General features: G+C 39.9%; 1 protein-coding gene across 1 annotated transcript; it reads left to right on the forward strand.

Annotated features, from left to right (window-relative positions):
• The first annotated feature begins 924 nt into the window (after positions 1-924).
• Positions 925-3,162, forward strand: LOC118923366 (zinc finger protein with KRAB and SCAN domains 4-like). Its single transcript, XM_036907081.2, is given in 3 exon segments — positions 925-1,251; positions 2,241-2,916; positions 2,918-3,162. Coding segments are annotated over 3 exon segments (1,005 nt in total). The 5' UTR covers positions 925-1,103; the 3' UTR covers positions 3,099-3,162.
• Positions 3,163-25,862: the final 22,700 nt, after the last annotated feature.

Here is a 25,862-nt window from a genome sequence, read left to right on the forward strand (position 1 = left end):
AATTTATTAACCCAGTTTATGAACTTGGATTTTGCAGGAGAGGGAGGCTAAAGCCAGGCTAGATCTCATTCAGAGCTTTCCTTCTTAGTTCTCCAGGTTCCTGGGCTTACCCAGGGAGGGTGCTACAGAGGAGGCTCACCCCAGAGGCCCAGGTGAGCTGCAGCTCCTCTCCCTTACCAGGCTCCCAGCACTCTTCCCTTCTGTTGGGCTTCCCATAGATCTCTTTGTCCCCACTCTCCCTACACCCTCATCCTAGATCCACACGGAGTTTGGGTTTTCTCATCTATCCCTAAGTTGTTGATCATAGGCTGCCTTTATTTTGGTGCCCATTTAAGAGGATTTTCCTGTTTTACTCCTAGTTGGGGTGGTGGTGGGCGGAGCTGTCTGTGATTCCCTGATCTTCCTTATCTCATCTGTTTGGTCAGCAACCTTAACAATGGGATTTTTGTCTTCAATAAGGGCAATTTAGCAACTACAAACTGAAGATTCCATTGTGATGGTGGTTGAGTTTTGTTTTTTATAGCATCACAAACTGCTGTTAGTGAGGGATAAGACATGGCCTCTGCCCTCTAAGAACTTAAACTTGAAGGAATAGCTCAGATGTGTCCTTTTAGTCTAAGGTTAATATTACAATCTGAACAATCTTCACTCAACAAGGATTTTAATTTCTTAGCCAGACTTTCACATCCTACTTGAAGATCTCAGTGTTTGAGGCTCTGTAGTATCTATGTTTTCTGTGGTTTTTCTCACCTAGATTTAGACATCATTGTATTAAAAAAATCATTAAGATAAATGAGCCTACCTCTACTTTGCCAAAGCACCCCACAGTATTTTGAAAGGTGTGTGTATGGTTCCACTCACTTCACTGCACTGGCCCTTGTTTTCTAAATCTTTTCACTTCTGGACTATTTAGATACTTATGTGAAAGTGCTTATCCTAATGTGTATAATATTTCTCTCCTTTAGTGGTTATATTTTGGACAAAAATGTTATTAGAGTTAGGTGTAAATGTGCCACATTGCTCTTTCTTAAGAGCCCCTTTAAAGGGGATGTTCATTCTTTGCAGGTGTCCAGCTTTGGAAGTGATTTTGGGTAAGGGGGACAATGTGGGATTACTTACTGTTCCAGGGGTTGATGAAAGTGGAAGATGTGGCCCTGGCCCTCGCTTCTGGATGGACACAGCTGGATTCATCTCGGGTGAACTTCTGCAGAGATGAAAGGCAGGACCTCCATGGCAGCCTGATCTCCCTGGGTAAGACCCATGGGCCCCGACCTCTCATTGGGTTTCTTGGTTTCCCTTGTGTATTAGAACTTACTGGGCTGGTAGAAGCTGCTTGAATAATGTTTAGATTCAGAAACACCATTCCTGAACCCCAACCACTAACCAGCTGTGTGACTAGTTCCATCACCCTTCTGACCTTGGCTTTTCTCCGCCCTGCCAGTCTTCTAGTTGGGCTAAGTGGGAAGAAGCAGATAAAGCACTCAACACCAGCCTGGCTCATAACAGACACTCCGGACGTGTTGATTCCCTTCCTGGTATAGGCCTGCCCAAGGGGGAGAGCTGAGGGGTCTCCAGGAAATGGGCCATTGGACCAGATAATGTGAGAGCCAGAAGTGACCTAGGGATTGAGGACAGAGCCTGACCTTCAGAGGAGGGTGCAGAGGCACACAGTGTGCCTGACTGGCTGAGTTCCCATCGTTCATTGGTGGCCCATTGGGAGCTCCAGCTCAGATCTCCCAGCAGTGAACCCAGTCTCATTTGGGGGACCCTGCCTCTGCCTGGGGCAGAGTCAAACATGACTGCGCTTTCCATTGGTCAGTGACTAATTCCTGAATCCCCACTTTCCCTGTTCCTTACAGAACATTTCAGAAATCCTTTCACTTGCCTTGTTTACTGTCGACTTTGTCGACTTTGGCTCAGCTCTTTTAGTGTCTATACCTAGGTGCATGGCCCTGCCTTCCTATCCTTAGAACCTAGAGCCTCTGCCTGTAAGCCCAGCACAGTCCTCACCTCCTGTCCTCCATTCTGTCTGTACCCTCCTTCCAATGGCCCTGTTTCTATTCCCAGGTCTCCCTCGCCAGCACCCCTGTTCTCCCCCTTTATTCCCATCTTTTTTCTTGAACCTAAATCATCTCTGGCATATACAGGTAGACCCTATACCCTTGCCTCCCTGGGACTCATCACAGAGCTTTCCCCCATGGCAGGCATGATTGACATGTGCTGTCCATTTGTTATTTCAGGTGGTGAAATACAGACCGAGATCAGGGAGTTACATCCAGGTGAGGAACACCCAGTATGAGAGTCTGGGGAAATACCATGCCACTTGGGTGAAGACATTGCCCAGATTCCTACACGTGCAGAAGCTGGTGAACAGGAGGGTGGATTACAAAGAAAGCAGAAAAATGAAACTGGGAGGAGACGGCACATTTGCCATGAATGTGGAAAGAGTTTTGCTCAGAGTTCAGGCCTGAGTAAGCACCAGAGAATCCACACGGGGGAGAAACCCTGTGAATGTGGGGAATGTGGCAAAGCCTTCATTGGGAGCTCTGCCCTCGTCATTCATCAGAGAGTCCACACTGGTGAGAAACCATATGAGTGTGAAGAATGTGGGAAGGCCTTCATTTACAGTTCAGACCTGATCAAACACCAGAGGACTCACACTGGGGAGAAGCCCTATGAGTGTGATGACTGTGGGAAGACCTTTAGCCAGAGCTGCAGCTTCCTTGAACATCACAAAATCCACACTGGGGAGAAGCCATACCACTGCAACATGTGTGGGAAAGCTTTTAGGCGGAGTTCACACCTCCTGAGACATCAGAGGATCCATGGTGATAAAAATGTTCAGAATCCTGAACCTGGAGAGACCTGGGAGAGTCAGGGTAGGATGGAAGGCCAGTGGGAAAATGTTGAGGCTCCCTTATAAATGCAATGAGTGTGAGAGAAGTTTCACTCAGAATACAGGCCTTATAGAACATCAAAAAATCCACACTGGTGAGAAACCCTTCCAATGTGAAGCATGTGGAAAAGGCTTCACCCGAACTTCATACCTTGTTCAACATCAGATAAACCATGTTGGGGAAAAAATTCTGTCACAGTGACCCAAGTTGGACATGCCAGAGTTGCTGCTGATTCTTCATTGAACTGAAGCCACCCTGGAGCCCGTCCTGACTGCTTAAACTGTGGGTTGGGGTTCATTTACAACTACTAGTCATCAGGAGTTTGTTAGAAGATATAGAGTCTGAGATGAATTATCTTCTGCATTCTAGAAGGTGATGGGCAGAAATCTTGTTTGATAGGAGAACTACATGAGTGTTGTCTGTAAGAGACTGAACCTGAAATGGTTTGTTCTCACCTATTGGATTTAAATGGGTTCCAGACCGGCTCATCACCCTCAGCCAGGACTTGATGACGACTCCTGGGCAGATGGCTGTGATTTGGGGGCTCCTGCTATGTCCAGTAATTTTGCCTATGGAAGAAAATCCTCTATTGTGAAGTCTTGTACTTCCCACTGTGCCTTGTACACAGGTGCAAATAAGCATTTATTAAATACACCAGTGAGATGACCTTCATAGCTCTGAGAACCTGATATCATCTGGATTTCTGAGTAGTTTCTCAGTGTTAGTGTCTATTTCTGAGGTACTCGGTTCTGAGTTATCTGGCGCATTTTTGCCAAGCACCTAGAGTTGGCAGTTGGGAGGCTGGGGGAAGGTGGGCAGGGTGGTGTTATTGTGATAGAACAAATCTAAATTTCTTAACCAGACTAGGAATTCTAATTAAAGATTTTTTTTTGTAGATAATTATTTTTTTATTGAAGGGTAGTTGACAAACAGTATTACCTTACATTAGTTTCAGGTGTACAACATAGTGATTCAACATTTATATACATGACACTTCTAGGTACCAGCTCTCACCATACCAAGCTGTTACAATATCTTGACTATATTCAATACATCCCGGTTACTTATTATTTTACCATTGGAAGTGTATACTTTTTTTTTTTTTGTGAGGGCATCTCTCATATTTATTGATCAAATGGTTGTTAAAAACAATAAAATTCTGTACAGGGGAGTCAATGCTTAATGCACAATCATTAATCCACCCCAAGACTTATTTTTGTCAGTCTCCAATCTTCTGAGGCATAACAAGTTCTTACATGGAGAACAAATTCTTACATAGTGAATAAGTTCTTACAAGGTGAACAGTACAAGGGTAGCCATCACAGAAACCTTTGGTTTTGCTCATGCATCATGAACTATAAACAGTCAGTTCAAATATGAATACTCATTTGATTTTTATACTTGATTTATATGTGGATACCACATTTCTCTCTTTATTATTATTATTTTTAATAAAATGCTGAAGTGGTAGGTAGATACAAGATAAAGGTAGAAAACATAGTTTAGTGTTGTAAGAGAGCAAATGTAGATGATCAAGTGTGTGCCTGTAGACTATGTATTAATCCAAGCTAGACATGGGCAATAAAACATCCACGTATGCAGAAGATTTCTCTCAGAACAGGGGGAGGTGAGGTTCTAAGCCTCACCTCTGTTGATCCCCAATTTCTCACCTGATGGCCCCCCTGAGACTGTGCCTGTCTTAGGTTGTTCCTCCCTTGAGGAATCTTACCCGTCTCTGGCTAACCAGTCATCTTCCGGGGCCATACAGGGAAATGTAAATTTGGTAAGTGAGAGAGAAGCCTTATTGTTTGAAATGGTTATCTTTTTATTTCTTTGCATATTTATGCCCTGTGGCTTCTATGCCCAGCATTTGTCTTGAGGTATCTTTACCACTTGGAAGAATTATGATACTCGGTAAATTTGATATGAGGCACGAATTCTATTTAAGGGTTGTAATTAGGAAGGAAGAAGAAAAGCTATAGAAGTAGCAGGCGGCAGAAAACCTGGGAAAATTGATTATTTCTTTGACATAACTTCTTGTAGAGTAACTTCAGCATGTATAGGTTTTAAGCTACTACTTAAATTGTGCAAACACATTAACATAATAGGAGTATAGTTACATAACCAAAGCATACCTGTAATTACAAGCCATCTCCAGTGAAACCAAGTAAACCAGTTAGGAACCTTAGGCATTTGTGAAAACTCATCTATGATATGGTGGATATTGCCCAACTGAACTTGAACAGTCTGAGAGAAATCAGACAAATTAAAACAACCCATTCCTGGGGAATGTTCACATCCCTTATGTTTATGTCCTTTTAACAGTAAATAGTCTGTAGTTGTAAGATTTTGGAGCGCTACAATTTGCACTTCTCCTAATTCTTGGGTGAGTTCCAACAGTATAGATCCAGTCAAATTTGTTGTTTTACTGTATGCACAGGCCAGCTTAGATATCTCCTTCCTCATTCACATGGCAAGTTCAGGAACTGGTGGGATGAGTGTATCTACAGCTGTAGCAGTGCGTGGATCTTTGTTGGGGTTTTTTGATGATCATCTTCTGGCATGAGTCTTCCCGAGAGTGCTGATGTTGGAAGTTCTTTTTCATATCGTATCTTAGTTCATTTTCAGGGTAGCCCAATTAGGCTTTCCTCTGTATAAACACAAACTGACCCTTTGCCTACACTTTTATATGCCCTTTATACTCTTGTGTAGAACTCATTGGAGGTTACCACACAGGAACTGCCCCCTTTTTTTTTTGTATCACTAATCTACACTTACATGACGAATATGTTTACTAGGCTCTCCCCTATACCAGGTCCCCCCTATAAACCCCTTTACAGTCACTGTCCATCAGCATAGCAAAAGTTGTAGAAACCCTACTTGCCTTCTCTGTGTTGTACAGCCCTCCCTTTTCTCCTACCCCCCCATGCATGCTAATCTTAATACCCCCCAATTCTCACCCCCTTATCCCTCCTTACCCACCCATCCTCCCCAGTCCCTTTCCCTTTGGTACCTGTTAGTCCATTCTTGAGTTCTGTGATTCTGCTGCTGTTTTGTTCCTTCAGTTATTCCTTTGTTCTTATATTCCACAGATAAGTGAAATCATTTGGTATTTCTCTTTCTCTGCTTGGCTTGTTTCACTGAGCATAATACCCTCCAGCTCCATCCATGTTGTGCAAATGGTTGGATTTGCCCTTTTCTTACGGCTGAGTAGTATTCCATTGTGTATATGTACCACACCTTCTTTATCCATTCATCTATCGATGGACATTTAGGTTGCTTCCAATTCTTGGCTATTGTAAATAGTGCTGCGATGAACATAGGGGTGCACTGATCTTTCTCATACTTGATTGCTGCATTCTTAGGGTAAATTCCTAGGAGTGCAATTCCTGGGTCAAATGGTAGGTCTGCTTTGAGCATTTCAATGTACCTCCATACTGCTTTCCACAATGGTTGAACTAACTTACATTCCCACCAGCAGTGTAGGAGGGTTCCCCTTTCTCCACAGCTTCGCCAACATTTCTTGTTCTCTGTCTTTTGGATGGCAGCCATCCTTACTGGTGTGAGGTGATACCTCATTTTAGTTTTAATTTGCATTTCACTGATAATTAGCAATGTGGAGCATCTTTCCATGTGTCTGTTGGCCATCTGTATTTCTTTTTCGGAGAACTGTCTGTTCAGTTCCTCTGCCCATTTTTTAATTGGGTTATTTGTTTTTTCTTTGTTGAGGTGTGTGAGCTCTTTATATATTCTGGACGTCAAGCCTTTATCGGATGTGTCATTTTCAAATACATTCTCCCATACTGTAGGGTTCCTTTTTGTTCTATTGATGGTGTCTTTTGCTGTACAGAAGCTTTTCAGCTTAATATAGTCCCACTTATTCATTTTTGCTGTTGTTTTCCTTACCCGGGGAGATATGTTCAAGAAGAGGTCACTCATGTTTATGTCTAAGAGGTTTTTGCCTATGTTTTCTTCCAAGAGTTTAATGGTTTCATGACTTACATTCAGGTCTTTGATCCATTTTGAGTTTACTTTTGTGTATGGGGTTAGACAATGGTCCAGTTTCATTCTCCTACATGTAGCTGTCCAGTTTTGCCAGCACCACCTGTTGAAGAGACTGCCATTTCGCCATTGTATGTCCATGGCTCCTTTATCAAATATTAATTGACCATATATGTCTGGGTTAATGTCTGGATTCTCTAGTCTGTTCCATTGGTCTGTGGCTCTGCTCTTGTGCCAGTACCAAATTGTCTTGATTACTATGGCTTTATAGTAGAGCTTGAAGTTGGGGAGTGAGATCCCCCCTACTTTATTCTTCTTTCTCAGAATTTCTTTGGCTATTCGGGGTCTTTGGTGTTTCCATATGAATTTTTGAATTATTTGTTCCAGTTCATTGAAGAATGTTGCTGGTAGTTTCATAGGGATTGCATCAAATCTGTATATTGCTTTGGGCAGGATGGCCATTTTGACGATATTAATTCTTCCTAGCCACGAGCATGGGATGAGTTTCCATCTGTTAGTGTCCCCTTTAATTTCTCTTAAGAGTGACTTGTAGTTTCCAGAGTATAAGTCTTTCACTTCCTTGGTTAGGTTTATTCCTAGGTATTTAATTCTTTTTGATGTAATTGTGAATGAAGTTGTTTTCATGATTTCTCTTTCTGTTGGTTCATTGTTAGTTTATAGGAAAGCCACAGATTTCTGTGTGTTGATTTTGTATCCTGCAAATTTGCTGTATTCCGATATCAGTTCTAGTAGTTTTTGGGTGGAGTCTTTAGGGTTTTTTATGTACAGTATCATGTCATCTGCAAATAGTGACAGTTTAACTTCTTCTCTACCAATCTGGATTCCTTGTATTTCTTTGTTTTGTCTGATTGCCGTGGCTAGGACCTCCAGTACTATGTTAAATAACAGTGGAGAGAGTGGGCATCCCTGTCTAGTTCCCGATCTCAGAGGAAATGCTTTCAGCTTCTCGCTGTTCAATATAATGTTGGCTGTGGGTTTCTCATAGATGGCCTTTATTATGTTGAGGTACTTGCCCTCTATTCCCATTTTGCTGAGAGTTTTTAACATGAATGGATGTTGAACTTTGTCAAATGCTTTTTCAGCATCTATGGAGATGATCATGTGGTTTTTGTCTTTCTTTTTGTTGATGTGGTGGATGATGTTGATGGACTTTCGAATGTTGTACCATCCTTGCATCCCTGGGATGAATCCCACTTGGTCATGGTGTATGATCCTTTTGATGTATTTTTGAATTCGGTTTGCTAATATTTGGTTGAGTATTTTTGCATCTACGTTCATCAGGGATATTGGTCTGTAGTTTTCTTTTTTGGTGGGGTCTTTTCCTGGTTTTGGTATTAGGGTGATGTTGGCTTCATAGAATGAGTTTGGGAGTATCCCCTCCTCCTCTATTTTTTGGAAAACTTTAAGGAGAATGGGTATTATGTCTTCCCTGTATGTCTGATAAAATTCCGAGTTAAATCCATCTGTCCCGGGGGTTTTGTTCTTTGGTAGTTTTTTGATTACCGCTTCAATTTCGTTGCTGGTAATTGGTCTGTTAAGATTTTCTGTTTCTTCCTGGGTCAATCTTGGAAGGTTGTATTTTTCTATTAAGTTGTCCATTTCTCCTAGGTTTCCCAGCTTGTTAGCATATAGGTTTTCATAGTATTCTCTAATAATTCTTTGTATTTCTGTGGGGTCCGTCGTAATTTTTCCTTTCTCATTTCTGATACTGTTGATTTGTGTTGACTCTCTTTTCTTCTTAGTAAGTCTGGCTAGAGGCTTATCTATTTTGTTTATTTTCTCGAAGAACCAGCTCTTGTTTTCATTGATTTTTTCTATTGTTTTATTCTTCTCAATTTTATTTATTTCTTCTCTGATCTTTATTATGTCCCTCCTTCTGCTCACCTTAGGCCTCATCTGTTCTTCTTTTTCCAATTTCGATAATTGTGACATTAGACCATTCATTTGGGATTGCTCTTCCTTTTTTAAATATGCTTGGATTGCTATATACTTTCCTCTTAAGACTGCTTTTGCTGTGTCCCACAGAAGTTGCGGCTTAGTGTTGTTGTTGTCATTTGTTTCCATATATTGCTGGATCTCCATTTTGATTTGGTCATTGATCCATTGATTATTTAGGAGCGTGTTGTTAAGCCTCCATGTGTTTGTGAGCCTCTTTGCTTTCTTTGTACAGTTTATTTCTAGTTTTATGCCTTTGTGGTCTGAAAAGTTGATTGGTAGGATTTCAATCTTTTGGAATTTTCTGAGGCTCTTTTTGTGGTCTAGTATGTGGTCTATTCTGGAGAATGTTCCATGTGCACTTGAGAAGAATGTGTATCCTGTTGCTTTTAGGTGTAGAGTTCTATAGATGTCTATTAGGTCCATCTGCTCTACTGTGTTGTTCAGTGCTTCCGTGTCCTTACTTATTTTCTGCCCAGTGGATTTAACCTTTGGGGTGAGTGGTGTGTTGAAGTCTCCTAGAATGAACGCATTGCAGTCTATATCCCCCTTTAGTTTTTTTAGTATGTGTTTCACATATGCTGGTGCTCCTGTGTTGGGTGCATATATATTTAGAATGGTTATATCCTCTTGTTTGACTGAGCCCTTTATCATTATGTAGTGTCCTTCTCTATCTCTTGTTACTTTCTTTGTTTTGAAGTCTATTTTGTCTGATATTTGTACTGCAACCCCTGCTTTCTTCTCACTGTTGTTTGCTTGAAATATGTTTTTCCATCTCTTGACTTTTAGTCTGTACATGTCTTTGGGTTTGAGGTGAGTTTCTTGTAAGCAGCATATAGATGGGTCTTGCTTTTTTATCCATTCTATTACTCTGTGTCTTTTGATTGGTGCATTCAATCCATTAACACTTAGGGTGAGTATTGAAAGATATGTACTTATTGCCATTTACAGGCTTTAAATTCGTGGTTACCAAAGGTTCAAGGTTAGCCTCTTTAGTATCTTGCTGCCTAACTTAGCTCCCTTATTGAGCTGTTATATACACTGTCTGGAGATTCATTTCTTCTCTCCCTTCTTGTTCCTCCTCCTCGATTCTTCATATGTTGGGTGTTTTGTGCTGTGCTCTTTCTAGGAGTGCTCCCATCTAGAGCAGTCCCTGTAAGATGTTTTGTATAGGTGGTTTGTGGAAAGCAAATTCCCTCAGCTTTTGCTTGTCTGGGAATTGTTTAATCCCACCATCATATTTGAATGATAGTCGTGCTGGATACAGTATCCTTGGTTCAAGGCCCTTCTGTTTCATTGTATTAAATATATCATGCCATTCTCTTCTGGCCTGTAGGGTTTCTGTTGAGAAATCTGATGTTAGCCTGATGAGTTTCCCTTTATAGGTGACCTTTTTCTCTCTAGCTGCCTTTAACACTCTTTCCTTGTCCTTGATCTTTGCCATTTTAATTATTATGTGTCTTGGTGTTGTCCTTCTTGGATCCTTTCTGTTGGGGGTTCTGTGTATTTCCGTGGTCTGTTCGATTATTTCCTCCCCCAGTGTGGGGAAGTTTTCAGCAATTATTTCTTCTAAGATACTTTCCATCTCTTTTCCTCTCTCTTCTTCTTCTGGGACCCCTATAATACGGATGTTGTTCCTTTTGGATTGGTCACACAGTTCTCTTAATATTGTGTCATTCCTGGAGATCCTTTTGTCTCTCTCTATGTCAGCTTCTATGCGTTCCTGTTCTCTGATTTTAATTCCATCCATGGCCTCTTGTATTCTATCCATTCTGCTTATAAACCCTTCCAGAGTTTGTTTCATTTCTGCGATCTCCTTTCTGGCATCTGTGATCTCCCTCCGGACTTCATTCCATTTCTCTTGCGTATTTCTCTGCATCTCTGTCAGCATGTTTATGATTCTTATTTTGAATTCTTTGTCAGGAAGACTGGTTAGGTCTGTCTCCTTCTCTGGTGTTGTCTCTGTGATCTTTGTCTGCCTGTAGCTTTGCCTTTTCATGGTTATAGGAATAGTTTGCAGAGCTGGGATGAGTGACAGCTGGAAGGACTTCCTTTCTTGTTGGTTTGTGGCCCTCCTCTCCTGGGAGAACAGCGACCTCTAGTGGCTTGTGCTGCGCACAGACAGGGTTTGTGCTTCCTGCCCGGCTGCTATGGAGTTAATCTCCACTGTTGCTGTGGGCGTGGCCTGGCTCGGGCAGCTACTCCAAAATGGTGGAGTCGCATTGGAGCAGGAGGGGCTGGGAGGCTATTTATCTCCGTAAAGGGCCTCCCTGCTCCCTGCAGCCCAGGGGTTAGGGTGTCCAGAGATCCCCGGATTCCCTACCTCTAGATTAAGTGTCCCGCCCTGCCCCTTTAAGGCTTCCAAGAAGCACCCGCCAAAACAAAACAACGACCACCAAAAAAAAAAAAAAAAAAAAATTTTAAATTAAAAAAAAAAATTTTTTTTAATTAAAAAAAAAAAAGGTGGTCACTCGTTTGTCTTTATTCTCCGGTGCCAGCCTCGGGCCTCTGCTCACCGGTCTTGCTGCCCTTTTTCCCTAGCATTGGGGTCCCTATCCCTTTAAGACTTCCAAATAGCGCTCGCCAAAACAAAACAGCAAAAAAGCAAAAAAAAAAAAGAAAAAAGAAAATGGTCGCAAGCTTTTCTTATGTCCTCCGACACCCGGCCTCCAGTGCTCGCTCACTGTTCTTGCTGCCCTGTTTTCCTAGTATCGAGGGCCCTGCACTCTGGCCCGGATGGCTGGGGCTGGGTGTTCGGCAGTCCTGTGCTCCATCTCCCTCCCGCTCTGCCTATTCTTCTCCCGCCGGGAGCTGGGGGGAGGGGCGCTCGGCTCCCGCCGGGCCGGGGCTTGTATCTTACCCCCTTCGCGAGTTGCTGGGTTCTCTCAGGTGTGGATGTGGTCCGGATATTGTCCTGTGTCCTTTGGTCTTTATTCTAAGGAAGGCTTGTCTTTGTTATATTTTCATAGATATATGTTGTTTTGGGAGGAGATTTCTGCTGCTCTACTCACGCCGCCATCTTCCGCCCCTCCAGTATCACCACCAAGTTTTTAATTTTTCTTTTAATCAATCATGCTTTGATGTCAATTCTAAGAATCTTTGCCTAAGCTTAGGTCATTATGAGTTTCTCTTACTCTTTCTTCTATAAGTTCTATAGTTTTAGGCCTTATGTTTTAGCCCATGACCCATTTTGAGCTGACTTTTGTCAAAGATATGAGGCTTAGGCTGCTTTTTGTTTTGTTTTGCCTATGGATGTCAAATTAGACCAGCACTATTTTCTGAAAAGGCTGTCCTTCCTCCACTGAAGTGCTTCTGCAACTTTGTGAAGAATTATCTGGCCATTTTTGTGTAGGTTCCCCAACCTGTTCCACTGAACTGTATGTTTGCAATATCACACTCTTTTGATAACTGTAGGTATATAGTAGGCCTTGACATCAGACTGATTCCTCCCACTTTCTTTTTCAAAAGATATCCCTAGATCTCTTGTTTCCCCAAATAAATTTTCGGAAAAGCTTATCTGTATCTCCAAAAAATTCTTGCTGATATTTTGATAGGATTCATATTAAACCTACAAATCAGTATAGGGAGAATTGCCAGGAGCCATGCTACTCAAGCTGTGTAGCAAAGCTCAGGCTGGAGGAAGACCCCCACAAAGCAGGGGCTTTTGCAGCTGGCTCCCCCTATTACCCACCTTGATTTTGTTATTCTCCATTATACTATTGGCTTTGCTTTTGCTTCCATTTTTGCCAAAGACTAAGCTAACCTTATATAAGCAGCACAGAAAGGAAGAGAACATAAACTTCCCAGGAGCTTTTCAGGACAGTGCTCCTGAAGAATAGAACACGCAGTGGCCAGATGGCAATCTTGGCATAGAATACCAAAACCTGCAGGTAGCTAGTCAAACATTGACTACCCCATCTCCACCTAAGTGGGAATGCCCCTCTTGTTTGCAATGCTAGTGAAATTAGTGATGAAGAGTTTTATAGGAAAATTAGAGAAATAGAGTTACAGGAGAATACTGAATGGAATAACCCTGTATGACACTTTATCAATCTTCTCATGTTTTCTTCCATCTGCTACTTCTATAGCTTTTCTTCTTCCTTCCTAATTACAGCCCTTTACTTGAATTTGTGCCTCATACATGAAATTACCATGTATCATAATTCTTCCAAGTGGTAAAGATACCTCAAGACAAGTGCTGGGCCTGGAAGCCACGGGGCATGAATCTGCAAAGAAGTGAAAAACTAACCTTTTCAAAGAACATTACTTCTCTCTCATGTACCAGCTTTACATCTCCTTGTATGGCCCCGGAAGATGGCTGGTTAGCCAGAGACGGGTAAGATTCCTCAAGGGAGGAATGACCTAAGACAGGCATAGTTGCAGGGGGGCCATCAGGTGAGAAAATGGGGGCCAACAGAGGTGAGGCTTGGAACCTCACCCTCCCCAGTTTTGAGAGAAATCTTCTACACCCGTGGATGTTTTGTTGTCCTTGCATTAATTAACTTGGATTAATACCTAGTCTATAGGCACAGACCTGATCATCTACACTTGCCTTCTTACAGCACTAAATCATGCTTTCTATCTTTATCTTGCACCTACCTATGATAGAATAAATATTATGAGGAGATAAAATGTACCCATTGCATTAGAAATATAGATGATGATACCTACCTAGCTAACTGTAGTAGTGAGTGACCCGTATTTCACCCTGAGCTGATAGACTCCATAGTCACTGCTACACGCTGCACATTTCTGTGGTCTCATGCATTACTTAGAAACCACTTTGCATAGAAACAAGAAACACAGTAGAATCCATGTTGCTAAGAAAAGTTTAGGTCAAGGAACAGAAAAAAAATCACCCATCTAACACTTGACTAACCATGTATAGATTAGAAGGAAACAGAAAGAAAAAAGCTTGCCTATGCTTGTTAATCAAAAGAACAAATAAAAAAAATCATATCCTTGTGCAAAATGGTATAAATAAAGCTGTCATTGGCACTTTGTCGAGAGACCACCTCCATCTGACTCTGTGTCCTGTCTCTCCGTGCACCGACTCCATCTCATCCTTTAGGGCAACATATCCCCCGAGGAAGCTGGACTCTGGCAGAGAATTGCCAGTTTTACTATGTTATGTCTTCTCATCCAGGAACACAATATGTATCTGCATTTATTTATATCGTCTTTGATTTCTTTCATCAGCATTTCTTTCAGCATACAGATCTTGTACATATTTATTAGATTTATACCCAAGTATTTCATTTTCTTTGGTACAATTACAAACAGCACTGCATTTTAAATTTCAGTTTCTAAATGTTCATCATTAGAATATAGAAATAAGATTAATTTCAACATTAAAAATATCTTTGTATCTTGCAAAGGTGAATTCACTTACTAATTTTTTGTATAATCCTTGGAATTTTCTATGTATAAAATCATATCACCTGAAAATACAGAGTTTTATTTTTTCCTTTCCACTATGTATGCTCAAATACCATTTTTGCCCTTACTGCACTGACTTGTACTTCCAGTGTTTTGTTGAAAAAAAAGTGGTGAGAGTGGATATCCTTGTCTCGATCGTAATTTAACGGGGAAAGCAGTGTATTTCACCATAAGAATGAAGTTAGCTACAGGTGTTTTGTAGATGTTCTTTATAAAGTTGAGGAAGTTCCCCTCTATTTCTAGAGTGATGAAAGTTTTTATCATGAATGGGATTTTGTTAAATGCTTTTTCTGTGTCAACTGCATAATAATTTGTTTCTTTTGTCTGCTGATATGATGGAATACACATTTTTAAATATTGAAACAGCGTTACATATTGGAATAAATCCCAGTTAGTCATGGTGTATAACTCTGTGTAAATACCTAGATTTGATTTGCTAGTATTTTATTGCATCTAAGTTCACAAGGGTATTGGTATGGCTTTCATTTTTTGTTCTTTGTATACTCCAGTTACATTATCAAAGTAACCCTAGTCTCATTAAAAAAACTTGGGAAGTGTCCCTTCTTGTTTTCTGTAAGAGAAAATTGGTGCTAATCGTCTTCTTCAAATGTTTGGTAGTGTTCTCCGGTGAAGCCATCTAGAGCTGAAGATTTGGGAACTTTCAAATTATGAATTTAATTTCTTTAACGGCTATAGTATCATTCAGATTATCTACTTTATCTTAGTTGGAATTTGGTTGCTTATACTTTTCGAAGAATTGGTTTGTTTCTTCTAAGTTGTCAAAGTTATGATTATGCATGTAAAGTTGTTCACAGTCTGCCCTTATGAACCTTTTCATGGATGCAGGATCTACAGTGATAGCCTCAACTTCATTCCTATTATTGTTCTATTATTTTTCTTGTCTGTTTCATTAATTTCCACTATTTTCATTATTATTTTCTTCTTTCTGCTGCCTTGGGTTTATTTTGATCTTCATATTTTGGTTTTTGAGGCAGGAACTCAGATTATTGAGACTAATTGCACTTTTCTAAAATAAGTATTTCAAGCTCTGACTTTCCCTCTCAGCATTTCTTTAGCTGTGTCTCACATATTCTGATAGGTTGTTGTGGGGACAAGTACTGCCCTTGTAACCTTTTGTTCCAGAATAACCATATATCCACATGGCCTCTTACTTTGGGTAGTACGCTAATATATGGTATGTTGATGGCCTGGAACTGGCCAAGTCCAGGCCTGCATTACCTATGGAAACATCGTGTTGGGATGCAGACTCCTCTGACAAAGGTTTTGTTCCTTGGGGTGCTGGTTGCACAGAATGCTCCCTTGCTGCAAAACACGCAGCATAGTCATAAACACATGCCCTTTTTTATTTTATTTTTTTATTTTTGGTATCATTAATCTACAATTACATGAGGAACATTATGTTTACTAGACTCTCCCCTTCACCAAGTCCCCCGCACAACCCCCATTACTGTCACTGTCCATCAGCTTAGTAAGATGCTGTAGAATCACTACTTCTTTTTCTGTGTTGCACAGCCCTTCCTGTGCCTCCCCCCACATTATACATCCTAATCATAATGCCCCCTTTCTTCCCCCCCATTATCCCTCCCTTTCCACCCATCCTCCCCAGTCCCTTTCCCTTTGGTAACTGTTAGTCTATTCTTGGGTTCTGTGATTCTGCTATTGTTTTGTTCCTTCAGTTTTTCCTTTGTTCTTATACTCCACACATGAGTGAAATCATTTGGTACTTGTCTTTCTCCACCTGGCTTATTTCACTGAGCATAACACCCTCTAGCTCCATCCATGTTGTTGCAAATGGTAGGATTTGTTTTCTTCTTATGGCTGAATAATATTCCATTGTGTATATGTACATCTTCTTTACGCATTCATCTACTGATGGACACTTAGGTTGCTTCCATTTCTTGGCTATTGTAAATAGTGCTGTGATAAATATAGGGGTGCATCTGTCTTCTTCAAACTGCACATGCCCTTTTTAAAGGCACATAGTGTTTGTCCCCTCACCTCTGACATACATGCAGTCTTTGTCTCCTCACCCCATTTAAGTAGTTCCCTCTCTGTCCACAATAGCAGCATGCAACCTTGTCCAGCCAGCCACTACTGGACTCCTATAAGTAAGTCCCAATAAACTCTCACATCTTGTATGTCTTCTCCAGGTCTTTTCTTCATTCGCTTGAGTACTTTCCCATTGCAACTCACCCAGTTAGGCATGCAATTGGACTTGTGATCATGCAGTTAGTTGTATTTATTTTCATTCAATTTTTAAAAATTTCCTTTAAGATTCCTTCCTTTAAGCATTATTTAGAAATGTTTTGCTTAGTTTCCAAATGCTTGAGGATTTTTCTGTTATTGATTTTTAGTTTGGTTCCTTTGTGGTCAGAGAATATGGTCTGATTTCAGTTCAACCTGTTTGTTTTGGTTTGTTTTATGACCCAGGATATATATTTTTGCAAATGTTCCAATGGGTACTTGGGGAAAAAAGTGGATTCTGTTGTTATTGGGTGGAATGCTCAGTAAAAGTTAATTAGATCCCCTTGATTATATTGTTCAGTTCTTCTATATCTTTATTGATTTTCTACTAGTTCTATTGGTTGCTGAGAATGGTGTGTCAGAGGAAACCTTAAAGCAGATTTAAGTAAGACCCATAGTATAATGTCCAGAATACTAACAAATCCAGGAGACAATCAAAACCTCATCACTCCACAAACCATGAAAATCTCAATCTGAAAGAGAAAAGAATCAACAGACATCAATGCCAACATGACACAGATGCTGGACTTACTTGACAAACAGCCATCATAAAAATGCTTCAGTGAGCATTTAGGAATATGTTTGAAACAAATGAACATTCAGGCCAATGGGAGGTAAGGGCAAGAGATATGACTGAGGTGTTATGAGAACTCCAGAAGTGGAAGAATTGTGGACGATGTAGGTTTCTGTTTGGGTGGGCAGGAGGACACCTGTAGTTTAGCCTGGCCAAGCTGACACACCACAAGACAGCATAATCCACCCCTTGTCAATTTGGTGCCCATACTGGGCAAAGGAAGAACATCATGACTGAGGCCCATACCGACAAGTGCCTCAGGCAGTTGGTTGCTATAACTGGGAGAGATCATGGGGTCCAAGAGCCTCCTGGTTCCTAGAGGAAGCAGGAGCTCATCTAGGGGATGAATTGCTGGTGAAGTGGGGACCCACTGCTTGCAGCTGCAGGTGGGTGCTTATGTTTGGGGCTCTGGGTTCCAGTGCTATTCCCTTCCCCTGGACAATTCTGATGAGCTGGCAGTGAGCATCTGCAATACCAGGGTGGTATTACCCAGGGAATCCTCAACTCAGCATACTTTGTTTGTCAGACCCTCCAGCTGGACAGATGCTGCTTTCTAGCAACCAGCTGAGCAGCAACAATGTGTGTATGCTACATAATGGCTGCTGCCTCTCTCTTGCCCTCTCTCACCAGAGTCTTCCCTCAGGCCACCCTAACCGGGAAAATGCGAGAGAGTTCTGGGGAATGTAGTTAAGCCTGGACAACCTGACACACCACAAAACAGCATAATCCACCCTTTGTCAATTTGGTGGATTACTCATCTCCTTAACCATACTTAATCCCCTAATAAAGATAGTTACAACTTCCATCTAAATGATGCAACTAATCCCCATAAAACCATAAATACACTAACCCTTTCCCCTGAAGAGGATACAAGTCACCCTCTCTCCTTTCTTTCTCTTTGAATGATGTTTATTCATCTCTTAGCTGATTCACACTCCTCCTTTTGAAATCCTTTGACTTAAATACTGAGACACACAGTTAACATTACTGACAAATCTAATGTTAGATGGTAAGAGGACAAAAGAGGGAGAAAACAAAAAAATTGATCCATATTTACAAATATTCTTTCAAAAAAATAGTCATAACAGTTACTGTCTTCCTTTTTTGCAACTAATCACATAGTCATAACTTATTTTTAACAACCTTCTTCCCCTATCCATTCCGTATTCCCTTTGCCCGAGTAAGCCCTCAGCTGGTTGTGTTTCTTACCCAGGTAGGGGCACCCAAACTTTTTATTTTCTGAGGGGTCTGAGCCATTATCAGTCCTGTCTGAAATTGGGTTATTGTAGTTGTCCAATGACATTAATCACATAGGAGTGTGACAATACACCCTACAGGATCTCTTGTGGTCCAGACATTCTTACTCCTCATTGTCTAGTAGCAGCCCACTTTCCACTTATAATTAAGATCAATCACCCCAGACAGTATAGTAACTTCTTTCTTTGCTGATTCAGAGGCATCATGGAACCCAAAGTGACTAGGTCATAGTCTCAACTTTCAGTTCAATGGAATCCTTATTCTGTCATCTGGTGGAAGCATTCCTCCCTAGGTCAGCAGATCCTAAGATCAGAGACAGGGAGTAAAAGTTTTGCTACTGGATTTCTACTTGAGGTAAGAGTGAATAAAGTAACTTTTATTTCCACCCTTCAATTCCTGGACTTTTAAATAATGGCTATAAGCACCATATTCACTCTTGATTTAGAGCATATACTGTATTCTAGAAGACAATATCAACTCTGCCAAGTATTTCCACCTAGCTAGTGTCATAACTGAGTCTTGAAAAGGCATTTCACTGTCTTATTTAGCCAGGTGTTTCAGGATAATGGGGAAGATGGTTAAGACCAGTGAATTCCATGTACAGGGTCCCAATGCCCATTTCACTTGCTGTGAAATTAGTTCCTTGTCAGAAATGATGCTGTGTGGAGCACCACGATGGTGGATAAGGCATTCTGTAAAGAACACATAAAAGAGTTTTGGCAGAAGCACTGAGGGCTAGGAAGGCAAATCCAAATCAACTATTTATTCCAATATGAACAAAATGCCACCTCTTCCATGATGGAAGTGGTTCTATGTAATTAACCTGCAGTCAGTTAACTGGCTGATCACCCCTAGAAATGGTATATATTGAGAACTCAGTGTTAGTTTCTGGTGTTGACAGATTGGGAACTCAGCAGTGGCTCTGACTATGTTGGCCTTGCTGAGTGAAGTAGTCCATGCATAATTTCAATCTCTGCACCCACAGTCACCTTGTTTGTGATTCCATTAAACAATGACAAGACTGTTTAGGGGAAGAGGCTGACTGATAGGCACAGAACAGTTCATCCTACCCATCCTGATAACCATTCAGTGGCACATATGTATCTTCATGTTCTGTGCTCATTGGAGTAGTCTACATACATACTTTTCTCCAGATCTCCTTGTCCTCAATACTCTGTGTTTCTTTCAAGTCCTTGACCATTCAGCCAAACCAATGGCCACAGCCCAAGAATTCTGTTATAGACTCATACTTCTAGCCATCTCTTCTACTAAGCAAAATGAACAACCAGGTGCACTGCCCAAAGTTCTGTCACCTGGGAAGATATCTCTTTATTATTGTCCTTCAGGGCTGTCCAAGAGTAGGGCTATAGTGCTGCAGCTGTCTCCTTTTGGATGCTGCCTGTGTGTCATACAATATCATCTGTAAGCCAAGCCCAAGTTTTTTTCTTCAGTCGTAGAGTGCTCCTCATGAGGCCACAGGTTCAGGCAGAGAGTAGATAATGTAGCTGGCATTGAAGCCTTGAGTACTTGGGTAACTGCCTCATGCAACTTATTTGTATCTTTAGGGCCAGCTCAAACTTGACTTTATATATGTACTATTTCCACTTAATAATGAAGTGCTGCTGTACATGTCAAATGGTATATCAGACAATATCCAATACATGATAAGCAGATTAGGTCACTTGGTAACTTCACGGTCCATGGCCAAGCATTTATTCTCCATTAAAGTCCAGCAGTATGCCAAAACTGTTTCTCAAAAGGACAGTAATTATCTGCAGAGAATGGCATGGCTTTGGTCCAAAATACTAAGAGTCTGTTCTATGATTAATCTACAGAGACCTGCCAACATTTCCAAGAAACATCTCTATCTGCCATTGGCAGTTCAAGGACCACTGGATATGCTCTACTATGTGGGAGGAGTTTCTAGTAGCTAAATTATCATAAGAGAGGCTATAATCTAACCTACTCAACTTGTGAATCTTTGAAATTTGGGTTATTTTAGAAAGTAGTGATCCAAAGACAGATTTGACTCAGATATATTTATATAAAACATATAAAAAATGGCTATTGGTTGGGTGCTGCTAGACTTCTAATGGAAAGGAAAGTATATGAAGAGGCTGATACTAACATTTATTAAATATCCTCTAAATGTCAGGCACCGTGCTGGGTAGGTACTTACATTTATGATTTAATTCCTACAAGTGACCAGTTTGGGGATTACAAACACTGTTTACAAATGAGGAAACTGAAGTTCTGAATAGTTCAGTAACATACACAAGAGAAAAAAGGAGGTAAACTGAAGCTTGCAATTTAAAAACAGGTCTCTAACTTCAAAATTCATATATCTTTCACTACCTCAGGTGAATTAACTGAAAGAAAGCAGTTATGGGCTGCAGTAAGGACTATTATTTAGGAATGACTACATAGAAGAGGGAGTAAAGGTGAAAGAAGGGTTAAGAAGGCAGATAAGTACTAAATGAGCAAAGTGATTACTCTCAAGCGATAAGAGCAGGGCAGGAGTTAAAAGGTGGTCACTGTGACTGATGGCCTCCTATACCTGTACATGTACGTATATTGATGAAAACAGAATTTTAAAAAATAGTTATGAATGCAAAGATTTTATCACCATAAAACTGCAAGGCAATGAATGAATTTAAAAGGAATACCCATAAAGGATGCTCCAAAATATGAGATAAATATGCATGTATAGTCAGATTTGTGGACACAGTGAATAAATAAGATGAAAAATTCCCCTGAATGACATCTTTTAGGGGAAGCTTTACCCATACAGTGATATAAAAAACATTGATATCCAGGCTCCCAAATAAATGCAATTTTAGATGATATAAATAATTGACCAAATCTTGGGATGTTATATTTTCTTATGTGCATATATTCAATTCAGTTGGTATAATTTCTTTTTAAACTCTCAAGTTATTCCATGGATGTCTCAGAGGAACTGAATTTTACTCCTCTGCATAGAAAAGGTTATGTCCTAGCAATAATCCTGTAGTACTAATGGTTCCTTCTATCTCTAGAAGATGTGTTCTTAAAAAAAAAGTGATTAAGGACTCTAAATATGTAGAATTCCATGTTTAACTAATAACACTGCAAAAATGTGAAAAGCATAAAAATCAAGTTGCTAAAATGTCAGAAAATAAGATTGTTAGTCCCATTTGTCTCATTTAATGTCCAACAGCAAGTACCCCATATCTTATATCCAAATTAATCCCAACCACCCAAAACAAAAACAACCAGCAAAAATACATAACAAAAAAACCTAGGTAACAGTGAAGGACGTATGTCACAGTTTTGTCAATGTGATCAGAATCACTTCATTTTTGTTTAAATCATTTCACATTTTAATTTATACCTGCACATTTCAAGGGAAAAGAGTGCTTTTTCACCCCTTCAAGGTCTGAGATGTGGTTTTTGGTTCTGTATTCATTGGAAATCCAAAGAAACCTAAACTCACTTGGTAACTGATGTTTGTGGTGCTGAAGGTGGATATTCGATTATCAGTAGGCATCATAAAATATCCCACAGTGCCTACTGGTAAGAGCTAAAAATGAATACAGAAATAGCACTTTCTGTCACTGCTAGCCATGTAATTATTTACTATCTGTACTATGATACTTAAAAAAAATTAGTCATTCTTTCTTTCCTGTTGCCCTATAAGCCTCTCTGCCAGCTATCTTGTATCTCTAGGACCCAGCTCACAATGCCTTGCACATAAGCATTTACTAATCACAGAAAATGTGTTTCTTTCCTTTGTCCCAAGGTTCTTGCAAGAACTTCATTCATTCATTCAAGAAACACTGAGATCCTACGTGGAGTGTGCAGTGAACAAAATAATAATAGCAACAAACACATAATTCTTAACATGTGCCAGGCACAGTTTCGGCACTTTACATTACTTGAGTTAAACAAAACAGACACAAATGTCTGCCCTCAAAGAGCTTATATTAATGTTAAAGTGAGAATGAGTTGGAGGTTGAGACAATAAACTTCAATGGGCTTCTCACAGTGAGTGGTTGGGTTCTCCAAACCTACTTCCCTCTACTTGCTGAAGGAGACACTTTATCCCCATCGACCCACAGGCTGGCCTCTATTATTGGTGGTTATGAGAGTGGATTTAATTTCCTTTACCAGTAAAATTAAGACATTTTCCTTACAGAGTCGTTTGCTGACTTCACCAGTCTTATTATATATATATGCCTATATATAGCATCTAGGATAGGGCCTGGCACAGGTAAGTACTTTGTATTTGCAAAATAAAACAGTGCTGTAAGATAAATTTTAGCCGAAATAAGTAGGCGAAGAGAGGCAACAAAGGGCCAGGTAGTTTATTTGAATGCACTCCCCGGTGATGTTCTGCGGTCTGGGTACTACAGGCTGGGGAAGTCACACCCAGTCAGGGAGGTGGGGGCTTATAGGGGATCAGGAGGGGATTAGGTGGGGGCTTATAAGGGATTAGGAGGGGGAGGAGTGGGCAAGCTATCCTAGGGGGTATGGAGAGGTATGATTGGCTAAAGGTGACATAATAGACAACTAGAAACTTTTTTTTCCTTCCAAGAGGGAGGAGGCTGACATCCAGGTCTTAGTTGGCACATCAGAAGGATGGAATTCAGGAAGAGCTGTCCCCTTTCCATATAAGTTATGGACCTTGGGGTCTGGTCTGTTCTCCCTGTTCTGTTTGCATGTCCTTGTTTTTCCTTCCTCCAGCCTAACATTCCAGCCTTTTGGTCATATATGGGCGATGACTCGATCTGGCTACTTCCAGCTGACAAGGGGAATTGTGGGGGTTTGAGGCTGGAGGGGGTTTAGTGGGAAGAGGTGTGTAATGATGAAGTAACATCTGGTTGGTGGTGACCCGGGTCATCTGGGTTAGCTGCTGTTGGAGGAACCTGAGGACACAAGGGGCAACTAAGAGTAAACCACAAACTGTTATTAAGGGGCCCAGTAGGGGCATTAGCCAGGCCATTATGGGGAACTGGGATTCTGCATCGAGTTTACATCTCAATGACTAGTATTAGGATTTAGTATAGATAAGACTGCATTATTGAAACAATACTTTTCTCTAAAATCACCCTCATTTTTATTAGAAGTAGCCAGATTAAGAAAATAATTAACAGTTGGCTTGATTATTTGCATAAGTGCAGCAAGAAGAGCAATTGATTACATAGACTCTTTTAAATATGCTTTGCTGGAACTTTTTGTAAGGAATTTCAGATTGAACTTTTAAGGGCTTATTGAGGCCAGAAAGCCAAACCAGACTTGCCATCAGGTTGTGCCTGCAGTACCTGTAGATTTGGGTGAATTCCTCTCTTCTTGAGGTTCCTAAGACATTCCTGAGGTTCCCGCACCTGCTAGGAAGTGACCTTCTTTACTCACTGGTAAGGCTACTGGAAACTCTGTAAGCAAGGTATCAGGTAGGTTCTTCTAAGGGGCTTTGTTGGCTTTGTAATGTTAACCTGTTCCTTAAAGCTGTCTGTTCCTATCTGAGTTTACACACGTGTCTCTCAGGTAAGACATTCCAGTCAAAGCCTTGGTAATATAATTAGTGTTTTTAATTAGTCCTCTTACAAGGAAAGCAGATTCTTATTGAACTTATGCAAATAAACATATTGCCATGAAATATAAAAATAGTCACTGAGAGTTTTTAAATTCTGGAGGGATCAGGTAGAGAGAAAGATAAAGTTTCAATTCTGCTTATAAAGGCAGTCATTTACTAAACTGTTGTCAGCTTAAGAGAAAAAGCTTAAAATACTTTATTAGTAACATTTGAAACAAAAAGCTACAAAATAAGTTAAAGATAAACCTTCTTTAGCTTAATATTATGTAACTAATACTTGGTCTGCTGAAATCTAGTTCTTTACTAGCTTAAGAGTAATAAAACAGTGACTATAAATAATAAAAGACTTACAAATGACAATGGTTAAAAATCTGATGAGAGCTTACTGTAAGACAGTTGACATAAGGAAATTCTGATATTTCTGTAACACAAAACATTCAGTAACAAAGTTTAGCATTATTCTTTTTGACAGTACTTTCTAGGTAATTAAGCAGGTAATTATATATCAGATAAATAAGTTAAATTAGCCAAATACTTTCTCCAATAAGAAAAAGTTCTTCTGGCATGTTCCAGGGGCCCTCTGGAAAATATCAGAGTTAACTAGAGGTAAAAGTGCCCTTTTGAATTTGATTTTGGGAAGCTGTTAAAAGTTTTAAGGCACTTGCTTAAATAGGATTATAGATTGCTATGAAGCAATACTTATCTATTTAACCAGAAAGACAACAAAATACCTCAAAGGCAAATAAAGAAGGTTACACAGTTGTTAGAAAACTTTAGCTTTTAATACTTTTAATATTAAGATCTCATTTTCTTAAATACTCTGACAACTCATTGAGACTTTAAGCATGAGAAACTGCTTTGATAAGGCAATTAGAGAACTTTTTGCAATTTTTTAATATTAAGAGCAGACTAACAGTTAAGAAAACTTTGTCTTTTTAACTGAAAACAAAACTCCAATTTTGCTTTGTACTTTATACCGAGACTCATTTGCTTTAATTTTATATAACATCACCATATTAAATTCTCCTACAAACTTTCTACAACCTTCTTTTTACATTTAGATTTCTCCTTCTAAATAGACTGCTGTACTTTAGAACAAAGTTACTTTCTTTTATCAAAAGACATATTTTTTAGCATGCAGAAATGTTTTCCTTACTACTTTAAGTAGTTTTGATTAGAACCTAAAACTATTACTTTAACCTTCAGTGAACACTGAAAAATAGGCTACTGTAAACTGTTACACTAGCATTCTTCAGATTGATACATCTATGAACGTATATTATTATTTTTGGAAATGTGCTTTATAGCACAATTTCTTATTAGGCACAAAATATGTCTATATAACTTAGCAAACTTTAAGAATTTTGGTTATTACAAAAATTCTCAGGCTGTTTGCATATATATACACTGTTATACATTAATACAGTATTATTATTAAGATATTTATTTGCTAGGCTTGTTTACTTACTTTTAGCAACTATGCTAGATTACTTACAAAACCTTTACTGAATATTAGACAAAGCCAAGCCTTTAAGCATTTTATTCTTAAAAGATTTAGAGATAACATCAACTTAAATGACCTTAGGTAAACTTAGGCAGCTGATAACAACAAGGACATGCCCGCCTCAGCCAAACCCAAATTAGCATTAATGCTTAACATTTTTATCAGATTTTCTGGAAGTTTTAGAATGCCAATTTTCACAAGAGCTTGTTTTCAAATAAAATATTTTTCATCTGTACACTTAGACACACAAATGTACAAACTGAGATACAACAACTACAGTCAGCAACATCCCCCACACAAAAACATATATACAGACAGACAAACCGATATAAAGACCTCAGTCACTGATATCCAATTGCCTTCCCTCTCCTCAGCTTTTTGTCCATGGCTTCT

The sequence above is a fragment of the Manis pentadactyla genome, chromosome 16 (assembly GCF_030020395.1).
Source record: "Manis pentadactyla isolate mManPen7 chromosome 16, mManPen7.hap1, whole genome shotgun sequence".
Classification (NCBI taxonomy): domain Eukaryota; kingdom Metazoa; phylum Chordata; class Mammalia; order Pholidota; family Manidae; genus Manis; species Manis pentadactyla.